This window comes from Onychomys torridus, chromosome 6 (genome assembly GCF_903995425.1).
Source record: "Onychomys torridus chromosome 6, mOncTor1.1, whole genome shotgun sequence".
Lineage (NCBI taxonomy): Eukaryota > Metazoa > Chordata > Mammalia > Rodentia > Cricetidae > Onychomys > Onychomys torridus.
In genome coordinates this window covers 17,529,702-17,556,949 of record NC_050448.1, presented here as the reverse complement: position 1 = coordinate 17,556,949, position 27,248 = coordinate 17,529,702, and the positions used below count along the sequence as shown (strand labels likewise).

The window sequence follows — 27,248 nt, the reverse complement described above, 5'->3', positions numbered from 1 at the left end:
TTTTTATATAGAGTAAATGCTCATTAAAAATTATCTATAATTATTCCAAAATAGTTAAAAGAATACAAACAAATTCATATGAATTTGAGAATATATACCTGTCAATTAATTTTATCTTTTCTCTCTTAGATAAGTATCAATTAAAACAACAGCTGTTTCAAAACCCAAATGATATTCAAAACACTTACATGACTGTTTTAGCTGTTCATCTGCTTTTTGTGGATAAATTGGATGCCAGGTATAATCAATGGTAAGCGTGACACTTGGGACAGTCCAGCATTCAACCCAACCAGCCCTTCCAAATATAAACAAAAAAAATCTGTTCAAACACTTAATCTTTAATTGTATAAAAACAGTAGATGCTTATTATTTGAAAGTAATTTCTCTACCTATAAGCACAAAATACTCAGACCACTATTTTTATGCCCTTACTTTTCCTGAGTAATGTTGCGCCATTTTGGTTTAACTGTTTTCTGGCCACTCTGACACTCAGCAGGAATACCAGTTTCAGGAACCATTTTATTTGGGTGACAATTCTTTACCAGCATAAATAATGAGTATTTACTAGGGTGGCAATCTGGTAGAAATAAATGAAGATCAACATCTTCTCCCTAAAAAAAAAAATTATAATAAAATCAGTACATAAATATGCTATCACACTATCTACACTTAAATCTATTTATACGATCTTGAGAACAAACTGAAAATGATAAATTTTAAATAGCATATTTCACATTGAAAAGTCAGACAGATAACTGGAATAAGATTACACAATGACTAAAATTAAATCCTCATTGAAAGTACAAAACAGGTATTACAGAAAGCAGTGCAGTTTCCAAGTAACAATAAAAAGACTATCTTCAAGTTGTTTATGGATGGATATTACATGAGATACTCAATTTAAGAAAATCAAAACTTCTTTGAGCTTAGAAGTACATAATTGCTGCCTTTTAGATATAGAGAAGAAAAGCATTTAAGGCTAATCTCTGAGTTTATGGTTTATCTAGAAATAAAGTACAAGGAAGCATAAAATGTGTTTACTATGTGTTACAGGTGGAAGGAGTTCAAACAAAAAAAAAAAGATTAAAGAGATTAGAAATGAATTCTAAGAAAATAATTTGTCATTTTCTCAGGTCAATTTCTTGGGGCTGTCAAGAAGGACAAGAGGAGGAACACTGACACTAAAGCTACTAGTCACTGAAGGATGCTACACTCTCATGGGAACAGTGGGATGGATAAGAACCCACAGGAGCTCGGGGACATCAAACCTCTGGAATAAACAATACATCCAATTATACGTACTCTTAAGGAGAATCTGGTATTGCATGTAGCTGGAACAAAGTCCGTAAAAGGCAAAGAAAAGTCAATGTTCAATGTTTCCCCACAGGCTGCCAGATATACTATAAAAAGAAGTAGTAAATATACTTTAATGTCAACAAAATTTAAATGGCAATCTACACCAAACGTATACCTAAATAAAATGAACTTTATGAAAACATAAAAATCTAAAAACAATTATGAACTCATCTTAGAAGATAATATGGGAAAATCAATTCCAGTTGTTATAAGGGAAAGAAAAGAGAAGTAGATTCATGGATAAAGGGTTGCCATGAGAAAACTACAAGTTATGGACCTGAAGACAGAATTGCCCTAGGAGAAATAGTCACCATGTGTAGCAATGGGATGGGAATGAGTATATCAGGGTGAAGTAAAGAACTTTCAATGCTGAAAACAAAGGGGTTTTTTGACTCAAATTTTGGGGGGCAGGAAACCTTTGCACCACCACTTATATAATTTGGTCTGACCTACCTACTGAGGAGGCAGGCACTAATGGGACAATAAATTTATCTTGTAGCTAGAAGGGAGCTTACCTTTTCTGCAAAGCCCTGAGTGTTCCATCACCAGCGACACCTATCAAATTTTTGTCTTAAGAAACAGACTGTAAAGGTACACTGCCTGATTTTTAGGAAACAGGAAAGAAGGGAGGGAGGAAATCCACTGCATTTTAACATTTATATTTGTTGGCACATCTTAATGAGTAGATTAACCAAACTTGTAGCATTCTTACCATTTTCCTGCTGTTTAGTGGAACAATCAATCCAGTTATGTTGATTGGCAGCCCAAATCATTTCAAATTGATGAAACATGATTTTAAAATTCCATGTGTATGGAACAAATGAAAAAATATCTGGGGCATTATCACTAGACCAGTCCTGAATCAGATCTAAAAATAGAGAACAAAAAGTAAAAGTAACGTGTATTACATTGTAAACACACACACACACACACACACACACACACACAAACACACACACACACACACATCCTAATCAAAAATAAATTATTTTGTAAATTAGAAAAAAGAGGGTTGGGGATTTAGCTCAATGTAGAGCATTTGCCTGGCTAGCACAAGGCCCTGGGTTCGATCCTAAGCTCAAAGGAAAAAAAAGAAAAAAGAAAAAAAGAAAGAAAAAAATCTTTGTATCTGCACATACTTCTTTGAATCCTCCTCTTATTATGTTTATTTCTACCTATCTGTTAATTGGGGAGCATGCAGGACTTGCTATAAGTGAAAAATATCTCACTTTAAAAAACTATCTTAATAACAAATACAGCTAAGCACGGTGGTGAACCCCTTTAATCCTAGCACTCAGGAGGTCAAGGCAGGTGAGTTCTAGGCCAGCAAAGGTGCATAGTGAGACCTTGTCTTAAAAATAGGAAAAATAAACAAATAAATAGAAAGAAAAAAAGAAAAGAAACACCACTAATTTTAAATACAGATGAACATTTTTTCATATTTCATGAAAATAAATATCTGCTGAGTACCTATTGTATGACAGCCTCTGTTATAAACTATAGGACTGAAATGAAATAAACAGATGCATTCATCTTAAAAGTTAAAAACAATTGTCACTGTTTATGTGTTATGCTTGAATTGTTGCTTTTAAAAAGTGCTTTAACAATTTTTATTTATTATCACTATTGTGTGTGATATAGGTGTCAGGTCATAAGCATGCCACAGTGTACCTATGTGAATAAGTTTGTGGAGTCAGTTTTCTCCTCTCACCTTTACACAGCTTACAGGGTTCAAACTCAGATTATCAGACTTATGCAGCCTGTGGAACCATTGCATCAGTCCCTAATTGCTGCTTTTAAGTTTGGGTTTATACATTTAGTCTGTTTCTGTTATCTTAATTTTCTTTTAAAATAAAGAAGTAAAGGTTCTCTATATGATAATATTAGCTCTGTTGTACAGTAGTTCTCACAACTTTTTCTTCTGTCTTCCTATTATTTGTTTGGATTGTATATAGTCATCAACATCTTTCTCAGAGGTGTCAAATTCATCTTTGTACATTTACAGTATGAAGAAGCCGGTACCACATATATAAAATTAGGTATACATGTTTGACTTTGAAATCAGACCATAATAACTTTATATTTTGGCTTTATTTTATTAGCAATATGAATTTGAAAATATAACTTAAGTATAAAGTCTTTCTCCTTTATAAAATAAAAACAATTTCCCTAACTTTTTAGGAGAATTGAGATGATTTATGTGACATTATAAAAACTAAATGGCACCAAGTAAACACTTCATAGAGTAATTTATCATTGAGGATACTCTAAGAAAATTTAAAAATAAAACCTAAATATTTAATGTCACTTTGTTTTTAAAAAGGATCTTAAAACTGAAAAAATATGAATCAGAATAATTAGAGAAAGCAGTCATAAATGTATCATATTAAGTTCAATTAAAAATTTGCTATAATCCACATACTAAAGAGATAAAATTCTGACTTAATAAATGGCAATCTTAACTATAATTAACTTCATTAATAAGATGTAAAAATAAAAGATATATAAGTAGTAATCTTTCCTATTAATAAAAAAATAAAATTTTAGTATATAAAATTTACTTTAAATATACCTTTATTTCATTTAAACTTTACAGTGGATAGCTACTTCTTATCATACCTATGCTTACCATCAAAACATACACATACATTGTTTTTTCTGACAAAGGAAGTGATTATACCAAAACTACAGATGCAAACATCCCATGTACAAACTTCATTGTGGCTGCATACATGCAAACATCTCCACTTCCATCCCCACTCCCAGTTATCTTCTTCCCTGTTTTACAAAAGTAGATATTGTCCTCAAAAACAGAATTATGCAGGGAAAACACTCAAGGAGATCCTTAAACTTCAGTTCTAAATCCCAGCCTCTTGAAGGAGCCTGACTCTATTCTTTTTTTTTTTTTTTAAGTTTTATTCCTTCAAAATTCATCCCTAAAAGTAATCAATTTCACAATATAATTCATCATTTTCTACGCTGACTTCATTTTTCTCCTTAATAAACTCAGCATTCCTACTCAAACTACATATCCTGTCTGAAATTAATATAGTCCTGAAACTAATATAGTCATCTCTTCATAACCACAGATTCAATCAACCAAGGGCTAAAAATGTTTTTTGTGTATGAACTAAACATGCACACATTTTCCTGTCATTATTCCTTAAATATACAAGTCATTTTTTATGAAATATCCATACTGTGTGTGATAAGTATTTTAAGGAACTTGCAGATGAATGGAAGTACACAAGAGGATATATAATCTATATGCCAGAACCATACCATTTCATAGAAGGCATTGAGCATCTACAGATTTTGTATCCACAAGGAACCAATGACCTGTGGATATCAAGTAATGACTACACTGTCATTCATATCCTTTCTGTGGAAGGAAAACAACCATTTTTAAAGGCAGGTACTACAGAAAACAAGAAGTCTGAAGTCTAAACACTAATCTTAAATGTCTCATCTACATGTTTCAATAATTGTATGCTTCAAGTTTCTAATTGTTAACTCAGGGACAAATAATACTACTGCTTTTTATAGTTATGTGAAGAAGAGAGAAATGAATGTGCTTTGTAAATGCCAAAATGTTATGTAACTCATACCGAACACCAAGGCTCATTTTATAAAGGCCATTTCTACCATTAATAACCCTTCCTTATTTTCTCTGAATGGCTTCAGATGATAGTGATTCTAATGTCGTTCCACCTTAGATGCAGTGCTAGCACCATAGTTTACTCTAGCGGAACATAAATACTGTTTGGCATTGTTTCATTTTATGTCTAGTGTGTCTATCAATGTACTTGAGATTAGTAATTCAAAACAAGACAAAAAACGTAAGTGATATAAGTTGTCTGTGGGCAGAAATCATATTTAGTATTTGTTTTAAAGTATTATGAGGCTTGGAATGTCTAGTAGAAGCATTTATCTATCATATACTTACACTGGTTAAAAGCCTGAAATGAAATTGGTATGAAACAGAAATCTGAATGGTTTAATATCTCAGGAAATCAATGTAGCTTCTAAATAAATTTATTTGCCAATATTTTAACAAATCTTACTGTAAATTTTTCTTCAATAGCAATTGAAATGGTACAAATAGCTCATTTCTACTTTAATAAATCTTAGATTTTAAAACCTTACTTGAAATTTTATAATTTCACACCAGCTTCTATTATATCTTTACTGATAAATATTAAAAATTGGTGAGAAAAATATTTTTACATACATAACAGAAACTTAATTATTAAGTTTCTACTACAAGAGACAATAACTTCAAAATGTTTAATAGAAATCTCTGTTCAAATGAGAGGTCATATGGATCCACGAAAGATGAAAATTAAATACTTACTCAAAAGGCCCTATGACATCACCTACCGCCACAGTGGTAGTAAGACAGACAAGGAAGACTGCTACAGCAAGTGATCTACTGTGAATGTTAGCAGTCACACAGCAAGAAGCAACTCTGTCTTATAGAAGACTATGGTACAATAACCAGAGTCTAAGAAATGATTGCCAAAAATACTTTATTAACATCTGCAACGAGCATTTGTTGTATTTAATAGCATTTTTTTTTCCTTAGATCAAAAGCTGCTCACATTACCAGATATGGTCTTATCAAATACTGTGATCAGAAAAATGAAGCACTTTCTTTATGACCTTCTTCATTTGTGCAAGAAATTTAAAAATTATAAAGACAGTGAGTTAAAACTTAATCTGAAAAAACACATCAATAACTTACTTTGGAACTAAGCTGTTATGTAACACCCTTTAAAATGTCAATCAGTTGGTATTAGAGCTTTGTATCGTGCCATTATTGTCTCCCTCCCCTTCATCATAACAATCTAAGCCAATTTAATTATTTCCACAAGAGGCTTCAGCTTCCACCTTTGTCAGCTTTTACTCTTGGAGCATTCTATTTATGATAAAGCTCTGCTCCACATCCAGATCTCTAAAGAACTATTTTTTCTTGTTACAAAAGGTGTAAGAATCACTGCTGGACTCAGGAGCTCACAGAGTCTGAACTGACAACCAAGAAGCCTACAATGGGACCAAGCAAAGCCTTCTACATATATGTGACAGTTGTGTAACTTGGTCTACTTGCAGGACTCCTAACAATGGGAGCAAGGCTGTCCCTAACACTTCGGCTGGCTTTGGGACCTTATTCCTCATATTGGGTTACCTTTCCAGCCTTAACACAAGGGGAGGTGCTTAGTCCTGCAGCAACTTGACAGGCCATGCTTTGAGATATCCATGAGAATCCTGCCCCTTTTCTGAACAGAAACATAGGAGTGGATTGGGAATGGATAGTGGGAGGTGGGAGGGAAGAATGGAAGAAGGGGAGGGGAGGGTAAACTAGGGTTGGAATGTAAAATCAGTAAATAATTCTAATTAATAAAAGAAATTAATTAATAGAAACAACAAAAAAGAATTGCTGTTGAACAATGGGCATTCCCTGCTACCAGCTAGAGAGCTTATTTCCTGTAGATTTCAACAACAGAGAAAACAATTCAAGCATTGTGACCAAGGATATTCACTCAAGGCTGAACCACTATTACTATCTATGAGGCAGTCTTTTAGAAGAATTAGAAAACATAAAAGGTACTCTAGAAGTTTCTTTAATGCTGTCTTATCTTTCAGAATCAATATAAAATGGTCAAATGTGACAGTTACCTGAGAGATAAGAACGTAAAAGGTACAAACACGTTATTAAAAAAATGAATTAGAACAGTAAACTATAAGAATTACAGTGACAGAAAAAGTATCTAAAAATCTATTCTAATTAAAGAAATGTGTAATAAAATATTTAAAAGTAAAAAAATAATCCAGTTTAAAAAGCAACTTTAAAGTAATTTTTTTAAATCATAAAGAGTTTAACTCCACTCTATTTTTAGTAATACTGATGAAAAAAAATGAATGTCTGAAAGAAAGTAAAGTGTTAAGTATATGAAACTAGGAAAGTCTTTAAAAGATTTAAACAGTAAGAAGCAGAAAAGAAAATGTTGTGTCTCCATAGAGCAGCTATTGATGCTGATAAATTAGATCAACTCTATGAAACTAAACTTCTAGAGCCAGAATCATAAAAGCTATTAGTTTGATGCAGTAGTATTAATACTGCTCATAGTCCCAGACTACAAGTTTTTATACTCATGAAATATGAATTTACCAAGAAGTTGTTGGTTTTGTTTTTTTTCAACTATGATGGCATCGATTTAATCTACACTAACAGAAAAGACTGAGCCAAATGGTGGTGGCACATGCCTTTAATCCCAGCACTCCGGAGGCAAAGGCAGATCTTTGTGCTTTCTAGGCCAGCCTGGTCTCCAAAGTGAGTTCCAGGAAAGGCACAAAGCTACACAGAGAGCCTGAACTCCCATCTGGACCAGAGGTGAGTACCTGGGGTCACACCCAGAGAGGCCCTGCACCTAGGTCCCATCCCTGGGCACCAGCCATGCTGGGGAAGACCTGCCCAACTTGGCCCCAGGTTCTGGCCATAGGGCAGGACCCCCCCAAACCCACCAGGAAGGTTCCCCTTCTCCGAGACCCCATGCAGACCCTACAATCTCCACTCCCTGCCACCACACACATCGGCCTGAGACCCCAGCCACTTCCTGAGACTTAGAAAACAGCCCCCAGCTCCCATCCTGCCCCGGAACTTCCATCTGGACCAGAGGCATCTGTCTGAGACCCCAGCCATATCCTGAGACTTAGAAACGAGCCCCCAGCTTCCATCCTGCCCCGGGACTCCCATTTGGACCAAAGCTCCCATCCCGCGCCGAATTCCCATCTGGACCTGAGCTCCCATCTGGACAAGATACGGAGACCCCAACGACTTCCTGAGACTCAGAGTCCAGCCCCGCTGCTCCTATCCGGCCAGCACTCTCATCTAGACCAGAGCTCCCATCCAGCCCACAGCTTCCATCTGAACCAGAGAGAGGCTCCCTAAATCTGTCAGCTCTGTTTGGACCAAGTGCTGATACGACCAAAACCAAATCCTGTAGGAGATGGGCAGACATCAAGGCAGAAGTACATACAACAAAATAAAGAGCAATACAGCATCACCAGAACCTAGCCCTCCTCCAACAGCTAGACATGAACATCACAGAATGGAAGAAGCCGAAGAAAACAACCTTATAAGTAACATCATGAAGAGGTAGAGCCTTATATAGAAGAAATCAAAAATGAAATGGAGGAACAGACAAACAAAAAATGGGAAGAACAAAATAAAAAAACTGGAGGAAAGGACAAATAGAGCCGAAGAGAACAATAAGTCCCTGAAAGAAAATCATGAAAAAGCAATGAAACTGATGAGGTAAACAGTCCAAGACCTGAAAAGAGAAATAGAAAAAATGAAGAAGACATAAGCAGAAGGAATGCTGGAAATAGAAAATCTGAGTAAACGAACAGGAATTTCAGATGCAAGTATAACCAACAGAATGCAAGAGATGGAAGAGAGGATCTCTGGTGTTGAAGATACAGTAGAAGAAATAAATTCATCAGTCAAAGAAAACACAAAAGCCAAAAAAAGTCCAAAGATGTCCAAGAAATTTGGGACACCATGAAAAGACCAAACCTACGAATAATAGGGATAGAGGAAGGAGAAGAATACCAACTCAAAGGCACAGAAAATATATTTAACAAGATCATAGAAGAAAACTTTCCCAACTTAAAGAAGGAAATACCTATGAAGATACAAGAGGCCTATAGAACACCAAACATACTAGACCCCCCCCAAAAAGTCCCCTCACAACATAATAATTAAATAACTAAACGTACAGAATAAAGAAAAAATATTAAGAGCAGCAAAGGAGGGCTGGAGAGATGGCTCAGTGGTTAAGAGAACCGACTGCTCTTCCAGAGGTCCTGAGTTCAATTCCCAGCAACCACATGGTGACTCACAACCACTTGTAATGAGATTTGGTGCCCTCTTCTGGCCTGCAGGGACACGTGCAGGCAGAATACTGTATACATAATAAATAAATAAATCTTTAAAAAAAAAAAAAAAAAGAGCAGCAAAGGAAAAAGGCCAAGTAACTTATAAAGGCAAACCTATCATTTCTCAATGTTGACTTTGAAAGCCAGAAGGACCTGGACAGATATAATGCAGACACTGACAGACCATGGATGTCACCCTAGACTAATATACCGAGCAAAACTTTCAATCATCATACATGGAGTGAACAAGACATTCCAAGGCAAAGCCAGATTTAAACAATACTTATCCACAAACCCAGCCACACAAAAAGCACTAGAAGGAAAATTCCAACCTAAGAAAGTCAGATACACCCTAGAAAACACAGGCAATAGATAACACCACAGCAGTAAACCCCAAAGAAGAGAAGTACACACACACTACCACCAAAAAAAAAAAAAAAAAAAAAGGAAAAATAATAACAGGAATGAACAATCACTGGTCATTAATATCCCTTAATATCAATGGGCTTAATTCACCTATAAAAAGACAAAGACGAACAGAGTGGAGTGGATACTAAAACAGGACCCATCTTTCTGCTGAATACAAGACACACACCTCAAATTCAAAGATAGACACTACCTAAGAATAAAAGGCTGGGAAAAGACTTTCCAATTAAATGGTCTTAAGAAATGAGCTGGTGTAGCCATCCTAATATCCAGCAAAATAGACCTCAAACTAAAATCAATCAAAAGAGATCATGAAGGACATTACATACTCATCACAGAAAAGATGCACCAAGATGAAGTTTCAATTCTGAACATTTATGCCACAAACACAAAGGTACCCACATATGTAAAAGAAACATTACTAAAGCTGAAATCACATATAAAACCCCACACATTAATAGTGGGAGACTTCAACACCCCACTTTTACCTCTGGACAGATCTGCCAAATTGAAACTTAACAGAGAAATAATGGACTTAACTGATGTTATGACTCAAATGGACTTAAATCGGTATCTACAGAACATTCCATATGAACAAAAAAGAATATACCTTCTTCTCAGCACCCCATGGAACCTTCTCTAAAATCGACCACATACTTGGCCACAAAGCAAATCTCAACAGATACAAAACAATTGGAATAACCTCCTCCGTTCTATCAGACCACCATGGCTTAAAGTTAGATTTCAACAACAACAATAACTACAGAAAACCTACAATCTCATGGAAACTGAATAATGCTCAACTGAATCACCAATGGGTTAAGGAAGAAATAAAGAAATTAAAGACTTCCTAGAGATCAATGAAAATGAATACACCACATACCCAAACTTACAGGACACTATGAAAGCAGTGCTAAGAGGGAAATTCATAGAACTAAATGCCCACATAAAAAAGTTGGAGAAATCTCACACTAGTGATTTAACAGCACACCTGAAACCTCTAGAACAAGAAGAAGCAAAGTCTCCCAGGAAGAATAGAGCCAGGAAATTATCAAATTGAGAGCTGAAATCAATAAAATACAGAAACAAAGAGAACAATACAAACAATTAATGAAACAAGCAGTTACTTATTTGAGAAAAATCAACAAGATAGACAAGCCCTTATCCAAACTAACCAAAAGACAGAGAGAGAAAAACCAAATTAACAAAATCAGAAGTGAAAAGGGGGACATAACAACAGACAATGAGGAAATCCAGAGAATCATCAGGTCATACTTCAAAAAACTCTACTCCACAAAACTGGAAAATCTAAAAGAAATGAATAATTTTCTGGAGAGGTACCACATACCTAAGTTAAATCAAGACCAGATAAACCATTTAAATAGTCCAATAACCCCTAAGGAAATAGAATCAGTCATTAAAAGTCTCCCATCCAAAAAAGCCCAGCACTAGATGGTTTGTTTCAGTACAGAATTCTAGCAGATGCAACAAAGAAGGAGAACTACAGACCGATCTTCCTCATGAACAATGATGCAAAAATACTCAATAAAATACTGGCAAACAGACTCCAAGAACACATCAAAACAATTATCCACCATGATCAAGTAGGCTTCATCCCAGCGATGCAAGGGTGATTCAACATACAAAAGTCGGTCAATGTAATACACCATATAAACAAACTCAAAGAAAAAAAACACATGATCATCTCACTAGATACCAAAAAGACATTTGACAAAATCCAACACCCCTTCATGATAATGGTCTTGGAGCGATCAGGAATACAGGGAACATACCTAAACATAATAAAGGCAATCTACAGCAAGCCAAAAGCCAACATCAACTGAAATGGAGAGAAACTCAAAGCAATTCCACTAAAATCAGGAACAAGGCAAGGCTATCCCCTCTCCCCATGCTTATTCAATATAGTACTTGCTGTGGATATCGCTCTGTGTAAATAAAGTTCTGATTGACCAGTGGCCAGGCAGGAAGTATAGGCGGGACAAAAGAGAAGAGAATTCTGGGAAGTAGAAGGCTGGGGAGACACCGCCAGCCGCCGCCATGAGAAGCAACATGTAAAGACACTGGTAAGCCACAAGCCATGTGGCAAAGGATAGACTAACAGAAATGGGTTAATTTAAGATAGAAAAGGTAGATAACAAGCAGCCTGCCACGGCCATACAGTTTGTAAGCAATATAAGTTTCTGTGTGCTTTCTTGGTTGGGTCTGAGCGACTGTGGGACTGGCGGGTAAGAGAGATTTGTCCTGACTATGGGCCAGGCAGGAAAACACTAACTACAAATGGCGCCCAACGTAGGGCAAGAATTTCCACCTAAAACCTGAGAAAAAAAAAGATTCTAAACAGAGCTAAAAACAGCTTCCTAGTTGTCTCCCTCAAGTTAGTGGCAGCCTGCCAGTTTGAGCTACTATGGCAGGTTCCTGGTGTGTGCCTCTGACCTGCAGTGTGGCGGGAATGAGAAATCTATAAGCGACACTTTACTCTGCTACGTGGTGGATTTAGCCTTTGCTAGTTAAAAAAAAAAAGAGAGATTTCTGGGCTATGCACTGCTTTGATAGAACTGCTTCTGATAGTTGATGGTACACATGGCTCCAGACCCAGAGCTGGCAGTAAACTGTACCACCGCCATGTTGGGAAGCTGAGGTGGGTGGAGCCAGCAGCCACAGCGGTGTTTCAGTCTTACAAAGATGGATATTACACAGAGAATCTGGTTTGTGTTGTCTTTGGGATTTTTAACTGCAGAAAAAGATTTGATCATAAAAGCTGTTGAGTTAAACAAATATGTAAATTTTAAAGGTACCTTGACTTCAAAATTTGGATATAAGGATATGTTGCTTTGGAAAAGAGTCTCTGCTTTTGTTTCCACAGAAAGCCAGAGGCTGTGGATTTGTTCCAGATTAAGATACACTAGGTTTGATCAGCCAAGACCACCTGAAAGGTCTCCGATGACACCATGGCTCAGCTGATCCATCATCCAGAATGCTTTCAAGGCAACTGGCTCAGAGGTTCACCCTAATGGACTACTCCATAATCCTAAAATTTTCTTTGTGTCCCCATAAGATACAGCGCCCCCCCTCCAGCAGGAAGTAGTAAGAGAAACTACGCCCACATTCCCAAAATTATCAAGCTGGCTTTGGAGATGGAATTGGCTCACTCCTTCTCTAAACCCAGACATATTGCTAAAAGAAAAGGTTAAGAGATTCTTATGTCCCAAGTCAGAAGAGCCCTCTGGTGTGGGACAGAGAAAAACCAGTATTTTTATTTAAAGCAGTTTGATTATAAATGAGATCTCTTTCTAAAGAAGAAAAGGGGATATGATACAGATATAATAGGATGAAAGGGTAGATTAAGGAACTTACTTCTAAAGAGCAACAACTTGTTTAAAATGTTTTACATTGGTATAGATTTTAGTCTATTGATACAAACTTAAAGTTAATTTTGTTATTCTGTGTGTATATTTCTAATCGTGTTGAAGGTATTATGTTTGTATAGCTCATTTTAAGTTGTAATGGATAATTAAAAATAGATTAATAATTAGTCATCTATGATAATCATACTCGTAGCCATGTTAGTTAAATCTTCTAGATAGACATAGACATATTTCAGATAGATAGGTAATCTTCAAATACTTCAGAGACCTACAGAATATGGCATTTAAAATACTTTTAAAATTTAGACTTTCTGGACAGTGAGACATGTCTGCTCCTGGCAGCACCAATTTACTTCAGAGAGGAGGATGGGCACTGAAGACACTTCATATGGAGTTTATCTTCACCTTGGCAAAAATAGCCATTTGGGCAAGAAACTGTTCTTGTATGGACTGCTTGATCGACTGGACGTGCAGGACCCATAGAAAGGTGACCACTAAACTTTGCCTTCAAAATGGTCCTTCAGGTTTCTGCTTCGCAGAGGAAACTGCCAGACATTCTATAGGACACTGAGAGAAATGACCAAGAGACTCTAGCCCTGCGGGCTGAAGACAGATGCCCCAACTTTACAAAGGAACATTAGGTGACTGTCCAGGCTGCCAGCTGTCTCTGTCTACCCTGCAAGACTCCTTCTCCCAGTTCTCAGGTAATATTACATCCTTCTGAGGTCTTTGATGTGGTTGAAGACTAGATAGTTATAATTTCCTCAATTATGATAAAAGATAAGTTAGATATAAAACCTTAAGACTCACAAATATAAGATAGATAGAATATCTTCTTTAATATTGTAACTGTAATTCTTGATTGACCTCAATTATGATAAAAGATAAGTTAGATATAAAACCTTAAGACTCACAAATATAAGATAGATAGAATATCTTCTTTAATATTGTAACTGTAATTCTTGATTGATAATTGTTTTGTTATATGTAATTATACTATGTAAAAGTTAAAACCTTCCTTAAAAAAAAAAAAAGAAAAGGGGAAGTGCTGTGGATATCGCCCTGTGTAAATAAAGTTCTGATTGACCAGTGGCCAGGCAGGAAGAATAGGCGGGACAAGAGAGAAGAGAATTCTTGGAAGTAGAAGGCTGGGGAGAGACCGCCAGCCGCCGCCATGAGAAGCAACATGTAAAGACACTGGTAAGCCACAAGCCATGTGGCAAAGTATAGACTAACAGAAATGGGTTAATTTAAGATAGAAAAGGTAGATAACAAGAAGCCTGCCACGGCCATACAGTCTGTAAGCAATATAAGTTTCTGTGTGCTTTCTTGGTTGGGTCTGAGCGACTGTGGGACTGGCGGGTAAGAGAGATTTGTCCTGACTATGGGCCAGGCAGGAAAACTCTAACTACAAGTACATGACGTTCTAGCCAGAGCAGTAACACAACATAAGGAGATTAAGGGGATACATATTGGAAAGAAGTCAAGCCTTCCCTATTTGCAGATGATGTGATAGTATACATGAGTGACCCCAAAAATTCAACCAAGGATGTGATACAGCTTATAAACACCTTCAGCAACATAGCAGGATACAAGATCAACTCAAAAAAATCAGTAGCCCTCCTATATACAATAGACAAACAGGCAGAGAAGGAAATCAGAGATACATCACCCTTTACAATAGCCACAAATGAGATAAAATACCTTGGGGTTACTCTAACTAAGCATGTGAAGGACCTATATGACAAGAACTTTAAGTCCCTGAAAAAAGAAACTGAAGAAGATGTCAGAAAATGGAAAGACCTCCCATGCTCATGGGAAGGCAGGATTAACATAGTAAAAATGGTGATCTTACCAAAAGCAATCTACAGATTCAATGCAATCCCCATCAAAATACCACCACAATTCTTCACAGATCTGGAAAGAATAATACTCAACCTCATATGGAAAACAAAAAACCCATGATAGCCAAAAGAATCCTATACAATAAAACAACCTCTGGAGGCATCAGGATCCCTGACCTCAAGCTCTACTATAGAGCTACAGTCATAAAAACAGCTTGGTACTGGCATAAAAACCTACATGTGGACCAATGGAATCGAATTGAAGACCCTGACATTAACCCGCACACCAATGAACATACAATTTTTGACAAAGAAGCCAAAACTGTACAGTGGAAAAAAGAAAGCATCTTCAACAAATGGTGCTGGCATAACTGCATGTCAACGTGTAGAAGGTTGCAAATACATCCATATCTGTCACCATGCACAAAACTTAAGTCCAAGTGGATCAAAGACCTCAACATAAATCCAGTTACTCTGAACCTGATAGAAAAGAAAGTAGGAAGTGTCTTGAACACATTGGCACCAGAGATCACTTTCTAAATATAATACAAGTAGAACAGACACTGAGAGAAACAATCAATCAATGGGACCTGTTGAAACTGAGAAGCTTTTGTAGAGCAAAGGACATGGTCAACATGACAAAGCGACAGCCTACAGAATGGGAAAAGGTCTTCACCAACCCCACATCTGACAGAGGGCTGATAGCCAGAATATATAAAAAACTCCAGAAATTAGACATCAAAATGCCCAAAAGTCCAATTAAGAAATGGGCTATAGAACTAAACAGAGAATTCTCAACAGAGGAAGCTCAAATGGCTGAAAGACATTTAAGGAATTGCTCAACATCCCTAATTATCTGGGAAATGCAAATCAAAACGACTCTGAGATACCACCTTACACCTGTCAGAATGGCTAAGATTAAAAACACAGAAGACAGCTTATACTGGTGAGGATGTGGAGTAAGGGGAACTCTCCTCCACTGCTGGTGGGAATGCAAGCTTGTACAGCCACTTTGGAAATCAATATGGCGCTTCCTTAGAAAATTGGGAATCAATCTCCCTCAAGACCCAGATATACCACTTTTGGGCATATACCCAAGGAATGCTCAATCATACCACAAGGGCATTTGCTCAGCTATGTTCATATCAGCATTGTTTGTAATAGCCAGGACCTGAAAACAACCTAGGTGCCCTTCAACTGAAGAATGGATAAAGAAAATGTGGTACATATACACAATGGAGTACTACTCAGCAGAGAAAAACAATGACATCATGAGGTTTGCAGGCAAATGGATGGATCTAGAAAAAAATCATCCTGAGTGAGGTACGCCAGACTCAAAAAGACAAACATGGTATGTACTCACTCATTGGAAGATACTAGATGTAAAGCAAAGATGACTAGACTGCTACTCACAACTCCAGGGAGGCTACCTAGAAAACAGGACCCTAAGAAAGACACAGGGATCGCCCAATGACAGAGAAATGGATGAGATCTACATGAACAACCTGGACGTGAGTGGGGGTAATGAAGGGCAAGGTTCAAGGGAAAGAGAGCTTAGGGGAGCAGGAGATCTCAGCTGGATCAAGAACAGAAAGGGAGAACAAGAAATAACAGACCATGATAAATGAAGACCACATTAGAAGAGGATGACGCAAAATGCTAGAGAGGTCCCCAGAAATCCACAATGATACCTCCACTGTAGACTACTGGCAATGGTCAAGAGAAAGCCCGAACTGACCTAGTCTGGTGATCCGGATGGCCAAAAACCCTAACTGTCATGCTAGAACTCTCATCCAATAACTGATGGAAGTGGATACAGAGATCCTCCGCCAGGCCTCAGATGGAGCTCCAGGAGTCCAATTGTCGAGAAAGAGAAGGGATTGTATGAACGAGAATTGTTGAGGCCAAGATTGGAAAAAGCACAGGGACAAATAGCCAAACTAATGGAAACACATGAATTATGAACCAAAAGCTGTGGAGCCCCCAACTTTATCAGGCCTCCTGGATAAGTGAGACAATTGAATAGCTTGAATTGTTTGGGAGACACCCAGGCAGTGGGACCCGGACCTGTCCTTAGTGCACGAGCTGGCTGTTTGGAACCTGGGGCTTATGTGGGGACACTTTACTCAGCCTGGAAGGAGGGTTCTATAGTTGCCTGTACTGAATCTACCAGGTTGAGCTGAATCCCCAGGGGAGACTTTGCCCTGGAGGAGATGGAAATGGTGGGGAGTGGCTGGGGGAAAGGCAGGATGGCGGTCGGGAGGGGGTAGGACAGTGGAACCCATGGCTGATATGTAAAATTAAAACACAAATATCCATATTTAAAAAAAAAAAAAGCTACACAGAGAAATTCTGTCTCGAAAAAAAACAAACAAACAAAAAAAAAACAAAGACAAAAAAAAAAAAAAAAAAACACCCACAAAAGACTGAACAGGAACTCTGAGCCTAAAACAACATATTTGACTATTTGAGTATATTGCCATATATCACAATAATCAAAATAAAATAATCAACTGAAAAAGGGGGCAACTGATTAATCAATGCTTTACCTTTCATTAGCCTGATACAAAGCAACAGCCTACACTACTTCTTTCATTTGCTTCTAAAATCAAAATTGGATTAATATTTTTACTGTCACTGTTTGAAGTAGATGAAAACAGAAAATTTGTATTAAAACAGTCCCTCTGATATTCTCAGCCTAAAACAAGTTAAGAAAGTATAAATTGTATCACCAAATCACTATATTAAATATAAAAGTAAAACCTACAGAATATAAGTAAGCTCACCACAATAAATCACTCTATTTACCAGAAAATACCTGTAAAGAAGTTCTTCTGTGCAAAGATGAAGTGGTAGGTGGCTTTATAAACCTCTAATTCACACTGCCATGTCTGTGGCATGTTCCAAATTCTGGGGTAGCTGGCATTGATGTGAAACTGCAAAACAAATGTTAGAGCTTAAAATGTGACAATGCCAACAGCATTGGAAATGAAGTCACACACACTAATGAGCAATTAAAACTTATTTTCCCACTGAGCTGAACAGAAGGTGTCTTTGAGATTCTTAAAACTGCTGTAGCACAAGCAGCAAAATAAAAACAAAACAAAACAAAAAAAGAAGTCAATGAAATGATTCTAATGATACTCTGCTATATTTCTACACCGGAGCCTAGCAAAATTGTCATCAGAGAAGCTTCATCCAGCAACTGATGTGAGCAGATGCAGAGACCCACAGCCAAACATTAGGCAGAGCTTGGGGAATCCTGCAGAAGAGGGCAAAGAAGGACTGTACAAGCCAGAAGATTCAAGACACAAGAAAACAGCCCACAAAATCAACTAAATGGGGCTTAGAGCATCTCACTGAGACTGAAATAACAATCAGGGAGCCTATACGGGTCTGAGCTATATCCTCCGCATACGTTAGGTTGAGTAGCTTGGTGTTCTTGTAGCACTCCTAACAATGGGAGCAGGGGCTGTCTCTGACTTTTTTGCCTGCTTTTGTGACCCTTTTCCTCCTACTGGGTTGCCTCATCCAGCCTTAATATTGAGGGGATGTGCCTACTGTTATTGCAACTTGTTATATCATGTTTGGTTGATGTTCTTAGGAGGCCTGCCCTTTTATGAAGGGAAATGGAAGAAATGTGGGTTGCAGGGAAGGAATTTGGAGGAGAAGAGGGAGTGGAAACTTTGTTAGGATGTAATATATGAGGGAATAAATAAAAAGTAAATGGAAAAAAAAAACAAACGGCTGTAGGAAAATATCAGTATTCCTGGTCAATACTCAGATCTTGGAAATAATAAGGTTTGATGGGGTCAAAATTCTCTAAGAACAAAGACTCATGCTCTAATTTCAGCAACACACACCAGCTAACTACCTAATTCCTCCTTTGATAATGGAAGGAGGGTGAAATATCATGCATAGCATCATACAACCTGATCCTGGCATTTCTACAAAGGAAAAAGCTGCCTGCCTAGGAGCAGCAATGTTTAAACATGGCCTCATTTATCAGCAATAGCTTGAGAATTCTAACAAGAGCTGAACTGGAAGGAATACTGATTTTGATAGATAGATTTTAATACTACATTTTATGTAATAATAAATTTTCTGTAGTATTTATATTATTCATAAACTAAGACTGCATGTTTTTAGTTATGAAATATGAATGCTCCAAAAAATAAGTTTTGCTTCTTTTCCAACTATGATGGCATCGACTTAACTCATACCAACAGAAAAGACTACAAAGAGACTCTCAGGCTAAATCAACTTACCTGACTATTTGTGAATGCCGTCATAGAGGATTAAAATCAATATACATACATGGGTTTTTCTTAGTAATTGTGAAATTTTCTTAATTTACTTGAAGGTTATATGTACGATGTTGGCTTAAGACAAGTAATTAAGAACCTTATGACATCATCTTATATAAAGGAATCTTCTGTGAATACCAAGCATTCTGCATAGTAGGTTTTGTTGTTGTTGTGACGCCTTCTTTTTTTTAAGTGCCACATTAACGAGTATCTTAATCTGAAATTTAAACTATGAGCACTGTCAAGAAATCCAGGGTACTATCAAGATTTTTTTTCCTTTAAACTTAGTCACTGACTTAGACAAAAGATAAAATTAGTTAAGCGCTGAGAGAAAATCCAACAGGGCCAGAACATGCATTCACAAATTACTTTACTTATAATTTAGGAAAAACACATTAAGTTTAAAAATAACATTATAACAATTTTTGGGGCCTTCTATTCACTTCCTACATATTAGAAGCAGAGCAATAAGCTGGGCAGGGGGCAGTGGTGACACACACCTTTAACCCCAGTACTTGGGAGGTAGAGGCAGGCAAAGACCAGCCTGTTCTACAAAGCAAGTTCCAGGACAGCCAAGGCTGTTACACAAAGAAACCCTGTCTCACAAAAAAAAAAGAAAGAAAAAGAAAAGAAAGAGGAAAAAAAAGAAAGAAGCAGAGAAATAAAGGAATGTCACAGGCAGTATACATTATTGGGAATCTACTTCTCTTCCCAAGTATGGCATACTTATTTGGCAGTTCTTAAATAAGAAAACAGATAATTATTTTTTAATTTTACACTGGAAAACTAAAATCTATATCTACTAAAAGAATGCATATCATATATTTAGGCTTACTGCTAACATTTCTGCTTCTAAAAGGGTCCGATATTGCATGCTGGTAGTAGCATCAACATGTAATAGTTGTCCTTTAATTGCAGGGGTATAACCTAGTAAAAAAAATATAAAATGTAAGAACCAGAATAAAAACTATACAATTAGGTTTTTGTAGAACTACTCAAAAAAGAAATCCCTGAGAAACAGCTTAAGTATACTTCAGTGAAAGAGAGCTTGCTAATATAACAAGGATCCTTTTCAGATTAGGCAGCCTTGAGTAAACATTATCACCATATGATACCTACTCTGGTTTGCTTTTAAGTGTGAACCCACAGAGGTCTCTCAGTATCCATATAGGATCGTCCCAAAATCCCACACTTAAACCAAAATCTATGAAGCTCAAGACCTTTATGTGAAATGTCAAAGTATTTCACATCATTTCCTACATCCTCCACATATGCCAAATTATCCCACATTACTTATAATTAATATTTAATACAAAGTAAACACTATGTAATAACCATTAAATAGTATTGTTTGGGGAATGACAAGGAAAAAGTATACAGTACAAACTCAACTCTCCTTAAATATTTTCATATAGCAGTTGCTTGAGATTATGGCTGCAAAGCCCATGGACATGAGGATTAGCTGCATATGTTTATGCTCTAAGTAATGCTTTTCAACTACTAACACAAGCCCCCCATACATTTTATTTATCCACTAACTCAAATATGTATTTTTTATCACTTTTTTCCAACTACTCCCAGTATAAGGGCAGTTGCCAAATATCATCTATTTCTCCTATAATGAATGACACTTTCACATCAATAAAGACCATTCTCAGCACAGGTAAAGTTTAAAATGTCATTTCCTTTCTTAATGGGCTCCTTTTTCTAAGAACACTAGCTGTATGCTTTTATTCTAAAGGTTTTATAGCTAGTCCACCACACACTCTGCTAGAGGCTTTCTTTCCCATCCTAAACATCTGAATTTGAAAAATATTTTATGCTTCTGTGTGTTTGGAGTCATGCACTGTTTTTTTTTCATGATGCCTAAATCCATTCGTAGCTCCACAAAGTCATCTTAAAATCCACCAAGTCCTTTTGACAAATTTGGGTATATGTCTGTGTGGAGGTCAAAGGATAACGTGGGAGAATTGGTTCTCTCTTTCTACCATATGAGTGCCTAGGATACTGATTCCTCAAGTCCTCAGGTGGCCCACTTATCTCAATGTGCCAATAGTTATGCACTGTAAAATGACAAATGACATAAGAATGCTTACTATATGCATTGTTGTGCAGGCTAGTCTTATGTCATTTTGACACAAGCTAGAGTTATCTGAAAGGAGAGAACTCCAATTGAGAAAAATGCCTCCATAAGATCCAGTTGTAAGGCATTTTCTTAAATTAGCAATTGATGTGGGAGGGCCCTGCCCACTGTGGGTGGTGCCATCCCTGGGCTGGTAGTCCTGTATTCTTATAAGAAAGCAAGCTGAGCAAAAGCCACAGGGAGAAAGCTAGTAAGCAGCACTCTTCCATGGCCCCTGCATCAGCTCCTGCCTCCAGATTCCTACCCTGTTTGAGTTCCTGTCCTGACTTCCTTAGCAATATGGAAATGTAAGCCAATTAAACCCTTTCTTCCCCAGTTTGCTTTCTGGTCATTGTGTTTCACTGCAGCAATAGAAACTCTAAGACTATCAACTTAAAGATTTTATTTTGGAAGTATTTTGCCTGTCTATATGTATGCATACCACATGTGTGCATGGTGCCCTCAGAAGCCAGAGAGAGTGTTAATAGATACTTGTAAACCACCATGTGGTGCTGGGAACCAAAACAGGGACAAGTGCTTTTAACTGTGGAGCCATCTCTCTAGCCCCTGTAATACCAATGTAAAAGGCTGGAGCATTCCCATATTTGCACCATTATTAATTTTGTACAACCTCCAACTTCCTTTCTCCCCTGTGATACATTGTAATTAAGATACTTCTAACAGATTTTTCTTTCCAAATAACTCCTATGAATCAGGCAGTGCTAGAGAATCTCAGCTCTCTCCTTCATGGCCTCACATGATTATTATTTTAAAGCTAGCTAATGTAATGGTTAGTTCTTCACAAAAAAAAGGACCTAGAGTTGGGCAGGAGTATGTATTATGCCATCCTCAGTCACTGTTTCAATGGATTATTTAAACAGGAAAGTCCAGATACTTTTATGTAAATATAAGAAACGAGTCAATCTCTTGTTCTCTCTTTATATAGTAGCACCAATATAGGTAACAGAAACAAGATAGGAGGGCTAAATAAAATATGAACAAATAAAATTATGGACAGTTATCCATACTATCATTGCCACTTAATGATCTTAACATAAGAGTACATTACTCTTCTCCTTACTCTCAAGAAAGTGACTAAGTACACCACAATTTTATCTTAACTCTCCTCAGTCACAAATATACTAAGATGGGAATAAAAAAGCAAAATTTAACCAAAAGCATTTACTCATGTTACTGAATAATTGCCCAGATTTCAAACATGCAATGATTTATAGTAGCTCAGAAGAAACTGAAGCTGTAAGAGAATTAATATTTTAAGCATGCACTGTTTTTTTTCTTTCTCACAATTACACTGTTCTAAGTACCCATTTTATTATATGAAAAAAAACTACTAACATTATACCCTAAAAAACTTAAGCCTATTTATCAAACAATTACTGTTTAAATGCCAGGAGTCAAGGTCAGTACTAGACTTGTTAATGATACAGCATCTACTCTCACAGTACCAAAATCTAACTAGAAAAATATTAAGCAAATTATGTTCAGTCCTACAAGAGATACACACAACACAATAAAAATACAGAGTTACAACACCTAACAAGTCAAAAATTGTTCTCTCTAGATACTCAAATAATTATGTAATAACTTAAGCTACAGGTTCATTAAAATTTAAAACTATGCTCTCATCTGCTCATAGATACGTCAAAAAAAAATTACAAATAGAACCATGACCTGATCCAGCAACCCCATTATTGGGTATTTCTCCAAAGACATTGAAATACGTATGCTGAAGAGCCATCTGAGTGCCCATGTTCACTGCAGTACCATTCACAAAAGTCATGATATGAAAACAAACTAAATATGGAATCTATTAACTGATTAATGGACAAAAAAATGTGGTACATATGTGAAATGTAAAAATAAATAAATAAATAAAAGATTAAATCCTATCATCTGTGACAAAATAGCTCAAAATGAATGTCAAGGGAAATAAGCAAGACATAAAAAAAGATGTGATCTTATTAGTGATCTCATTAATGTATGCAACTTAAAAGAAGAATAAAAAATAAATACTGAGCTTACAGAAGTTGAGAGTAGAATGAGTATTTACTCAGGCTGAGGAGATTAAGGAGAAAGGAAGGGTTGGGAGTGGGTGAACAATGACTACTAAGTTTTATATTTACATATATATATATTAGACAAGAATTATATGTTGACACATAGACAATGAGAACATGCTGTATACTTCAAATAGTTCAAGGAAAGCCTGTCAGCACAGTGGTTCCAACCTGTGATCACAGCACTTGGGAGTTTGAAGCAAGAGTATCTCAAGAGAGGGACAAGACTAAGCTACATAACAAGTCCTTGGTCAGCATGGGCTACACAGTGACATGCTGTCTCAAAAAAATAATTAAGTGCAAAGCTAAACAAAAAGATTTTAAATTCTTTTACCACACAGAAGTTATAAATGTAGAAACACATGTTTACTTTGACTTGAACATTTTAAGTATATATATATATATATATATATATATATATATATATATATATATACACATATACATGGGTTCAAACATCTTATGGCACCCCATTAATAGGTACAATTTTATGTATCAGTGAAAAACTAAATTATATTTAAATTAAAAGGAAAAAATTTAAAAATAAAACATCACTAATGTTCATCTGAAAGGACTAACAGACTACATTAGCATATTAATCATGTCACTAATCATTTCAGGCAAAATAATAACTTACCATTTTCTTCAACTGTCATTGGAATATTAATTTCTAAATACGAGCCAGCCCCTACATTTACATGTACAGCATTTGTTTCCTACCGAAAGAACAAGATTAATTTATACAAGATTTATTATATTTATATCATTTTACTTTTAAGTTATCAAAGAAATATAATTAATAATATGAAGTATTAAAAATTTGGAAAAAAACAAGGTTCTAATTTATACCAAAATTATATTAAAATAATTTAACAAAATACAAAGGAGAAACCAGAAGGTAACTTAAAAGTCTATTGTTATTACTATTAATCATTATTAATGTCTTTCCATTATTTGCATTTAATAAAGTATTATAAATGTAAAATGTAAAAGATTACTTGAAGTATAGGGAGCTCAGAGAAATAAAGCTAAGCATATAATTATGACCCACAAAAATACTCTAAAAAGTAATTTTCAAATTTTAAATAATATTTTCTACTATCTTATAATAAATACCCTGTTTTTAGTAAACAGCAAGTCAATGGTAGCATCTGCAATAATATTCATTCGTAGTTCAAATGCAAGGATCTGTCTTGGTCTTCCAGGCTGTGCGACCTCAGAAACTTTCAGAACTTGATAATCAGGTGGAAAGAAAAACTTCCATAAACAATCTCTATATAACAAAGAAAAGGAGTTGGCATGTTAGTCAAACACAATCAATCATCTTTAATAAGGGACCAAAATCATATTTTAACCTATCATTGCTATCTCACTTAACAAACTATTTTTCCAGTATCTCATACTAGATATCAATAAGCTTTGAGCACCTAATACACTATTACTGAGTGAGACATGGGCAGGCCCCAATCTAAGTGTTATGTGAGTTCTAAAAACATGCTACAAGTACATCAATTGTGCAAATGACCAAAAACTGAAAGAGATATCTTAATTCATCATTTCTCCCTCAGCAAGTGAATGAAATTTTTCTGAAAAAAAAAATCAGCTTCCTTGTCTGTAAGAATAACTTATCTCGGCCGGGAGTTGGTGATGCACGCCTTTAACCCCAGCACTCAGGAGGCAGAGGCAGGCGGATCTCTGTGAGTTCGAGGCCAGCCCGGGCTACCAAGTGAGTTCCTGTAAAGGCGCAAAGCTACACAGAGAAACCCTGTCTAGGAAAAAAAAAAAAAAAAAAAAGAACTTATCTCAGGGAGTGACACTGAGGATTAAATAAAAATACTTAACAGTGTGTGACACATGGAAGAATTTTTGTATTATTTTCACAATCATTCAAAAAAAATTAACCTTTATTTTTACTTTATGTGTATGGGTATTTTGCCTACACTTGTATCTGTGCACTTCATGGGTACAGTGTGTGTGAGAGATAAAAGAGGGTGTAAGATCCCCTGAGATAAGAGTTATAAACAATTGTAAACCACCACATGGGTGCTGGTATTTCCATGTCCTCTGCAAGACTAGCCAGTGCTCTTAACCACCAAACCATCTCTCCAACTCCCCACAATCACTTTTAATCAACATAATATCAATGAAAGGACAAAGAGCAATATATTCTAAAAAGTAAACAAGTATTTAGTTGCTGAGCCTAGTGTATGTCTTCCTATAATACCATTTGACAAGGATGAAAGAACTTAAGAAATATTCAACTCAGCATCTTCTATGGGAGCAAACATTAGTTTAGTATAATGTTCAGAGAAGGTAGCAGTGCATGTCTTTTAAATAATAGGGCTGAAGACAGTCAGCAGTGACAGAAAAGTCTACTTAAAAGAGACCTGGAAAAAAAGTAGATGAACAGAACAAAATCTGAAAACTGAGGTTTGCAGAGTTCATTAAATGAAAATGCACAAAAGAAATTCTGCAAATGATCTGAAACTCACAACATACTAAAACAAGACAAAGAATACAGCACACCAGGCGGGACAGTCAGTGAATGGGCTGTAATGGAAAGAACACTGGACAGGAAGGGCTGATCTGAACCTTGGCTCTTACTGCTGTGGTTTCAATACCTTCCCAACATCACACAGCCATCTTTCCAAGAGAGTAAGCAAGATAATGCTACCCACATGAACAAAGTACACTGAAAAATAAAACTTTTGATTTAATGAGACTGAATAAACCTTGTTATTCAATAAGCTCTAAATCTAAATAAATACACTGGAGTATTCTCTCATCACAGGAAAAGCTGCTAGAGAGGGTTGTGAAAGTGAAGTTCTAATGCACAGAAATGCAGTATCAATTCTCTAAATAATACTACTAAGATTCAGTCTCTAACATGAATTTTTGTGTCAGGCATGGTGGTACATGCCTTTAATCCCAGCACTTAAGAAGAACAGGTAGATCTTTTTAAGTCTGGGGCCAACATAGTGAGGTCCAGGACAGTCAGGGCTACGTAAAGAGACCCTGTCTCAAAACTCAAAAACTTATTGAAAAAATTTAACTTGAAGCTGGGCAGTGATGGCACATGCCTTTAATCTCAGCACTCAAAAGATAGAGGTAGGTTGATGTCTGTGAGTTCAAGGCCAGTCTTGTCTACAGAGCGAATCCAGGAGCACCAAGACTGTTTCAGAGAGAAACCCATTTCATGTTTTTTTTCCTTAATATAACTGTTCACCAGTACAGCCCCTTCTACTATGATTTCTGAATACAGTTCAAATGGAATTATCGCATTACTTAGTAGAAACCTCTCATTTTTCAACTGATGCCACAGTGACTACAAGCATCATTAAACTAAAAAAGAAAAGAAAAAAATACTATAAAAGGAAAATTAAAATCTAATAACATACAGAATCTTTGCTTTCTAACGTAAAATTTTAAGGTTAATTAAAATTTCCACTGATGTTCAAGCTTAATAAATAAACAGAACTTAGTAATTGTCATAACATATTTCAAAAGTTTTTTAAAAACCTTATTCTAGTTTTTGAACAATTGTTAAACAATGACTTATTGAGGCATGTTATTTCAATATGCCTGAACTATTAACATTAAACGAACATACTGAACAATCAATTAGGAGCCGTTCTGCCCTTTCCAGGCCTGAGCCGGCAGAGGACACAAAAGGCTCCTGCCAGACTACTTGGTCAGGTGCCATCACACCAAGCACTGTCTGAGGGTTCTAGGCGCGGGCACGAGAGAAGAAAAGCAACAGCTCCGTACCATGCCTCATGGTTGGGGTGGGA

At 36.3% G+C, this 27,248-nt stretch overlaps 1 protein-coding gene across 7 annotated transcripts in view; it reads right to left on the bottom strand.

Moving 5' to 3' along the window:
• The window catches only part of Kiaa1109 (KIAA1109 ortholog), a 201,653-nt gene that overhangs the window by 145,408 nt on the left and 28,997 nt on the right, over positions 1–27,248 (bottom strand). For all 7 annotated transcript variants that reach the window (XM_036190575.1, XM_036190569.1, XM_036190574.1 and 4 more), the window contains exons 12-19: positions 24,574–24,730; positions 24,095–24,173; positions 20,093–20,184; positions 17,769–17,886; positions 2,069–2,224; positions 1,303–1,400; positions 433–611; positions 189–295 (exon numbers count right to left, since the gene is read on the bottom strand). In XM_036190575.1, coding sequence (XP_036046468.1) covers positions 189–295; positions 433–611; positions 1,303–1,400; positions 2,069–2,224; positions 17,769–17,886; positions 20,093–20,184; positions 24,095–24,173; positions 24,574–24,730 — 986 coding nt within the window. The remainder of the gene's footprint in view (positions 1–188; positions 296–432; positions 612–1,302; positions 1,401–2,068; positions 2,225–17,768; positions 17,887–20,092; positions 20,185–24,094; positions 24,174–24,573; positions 24,731–27,248) is intronic.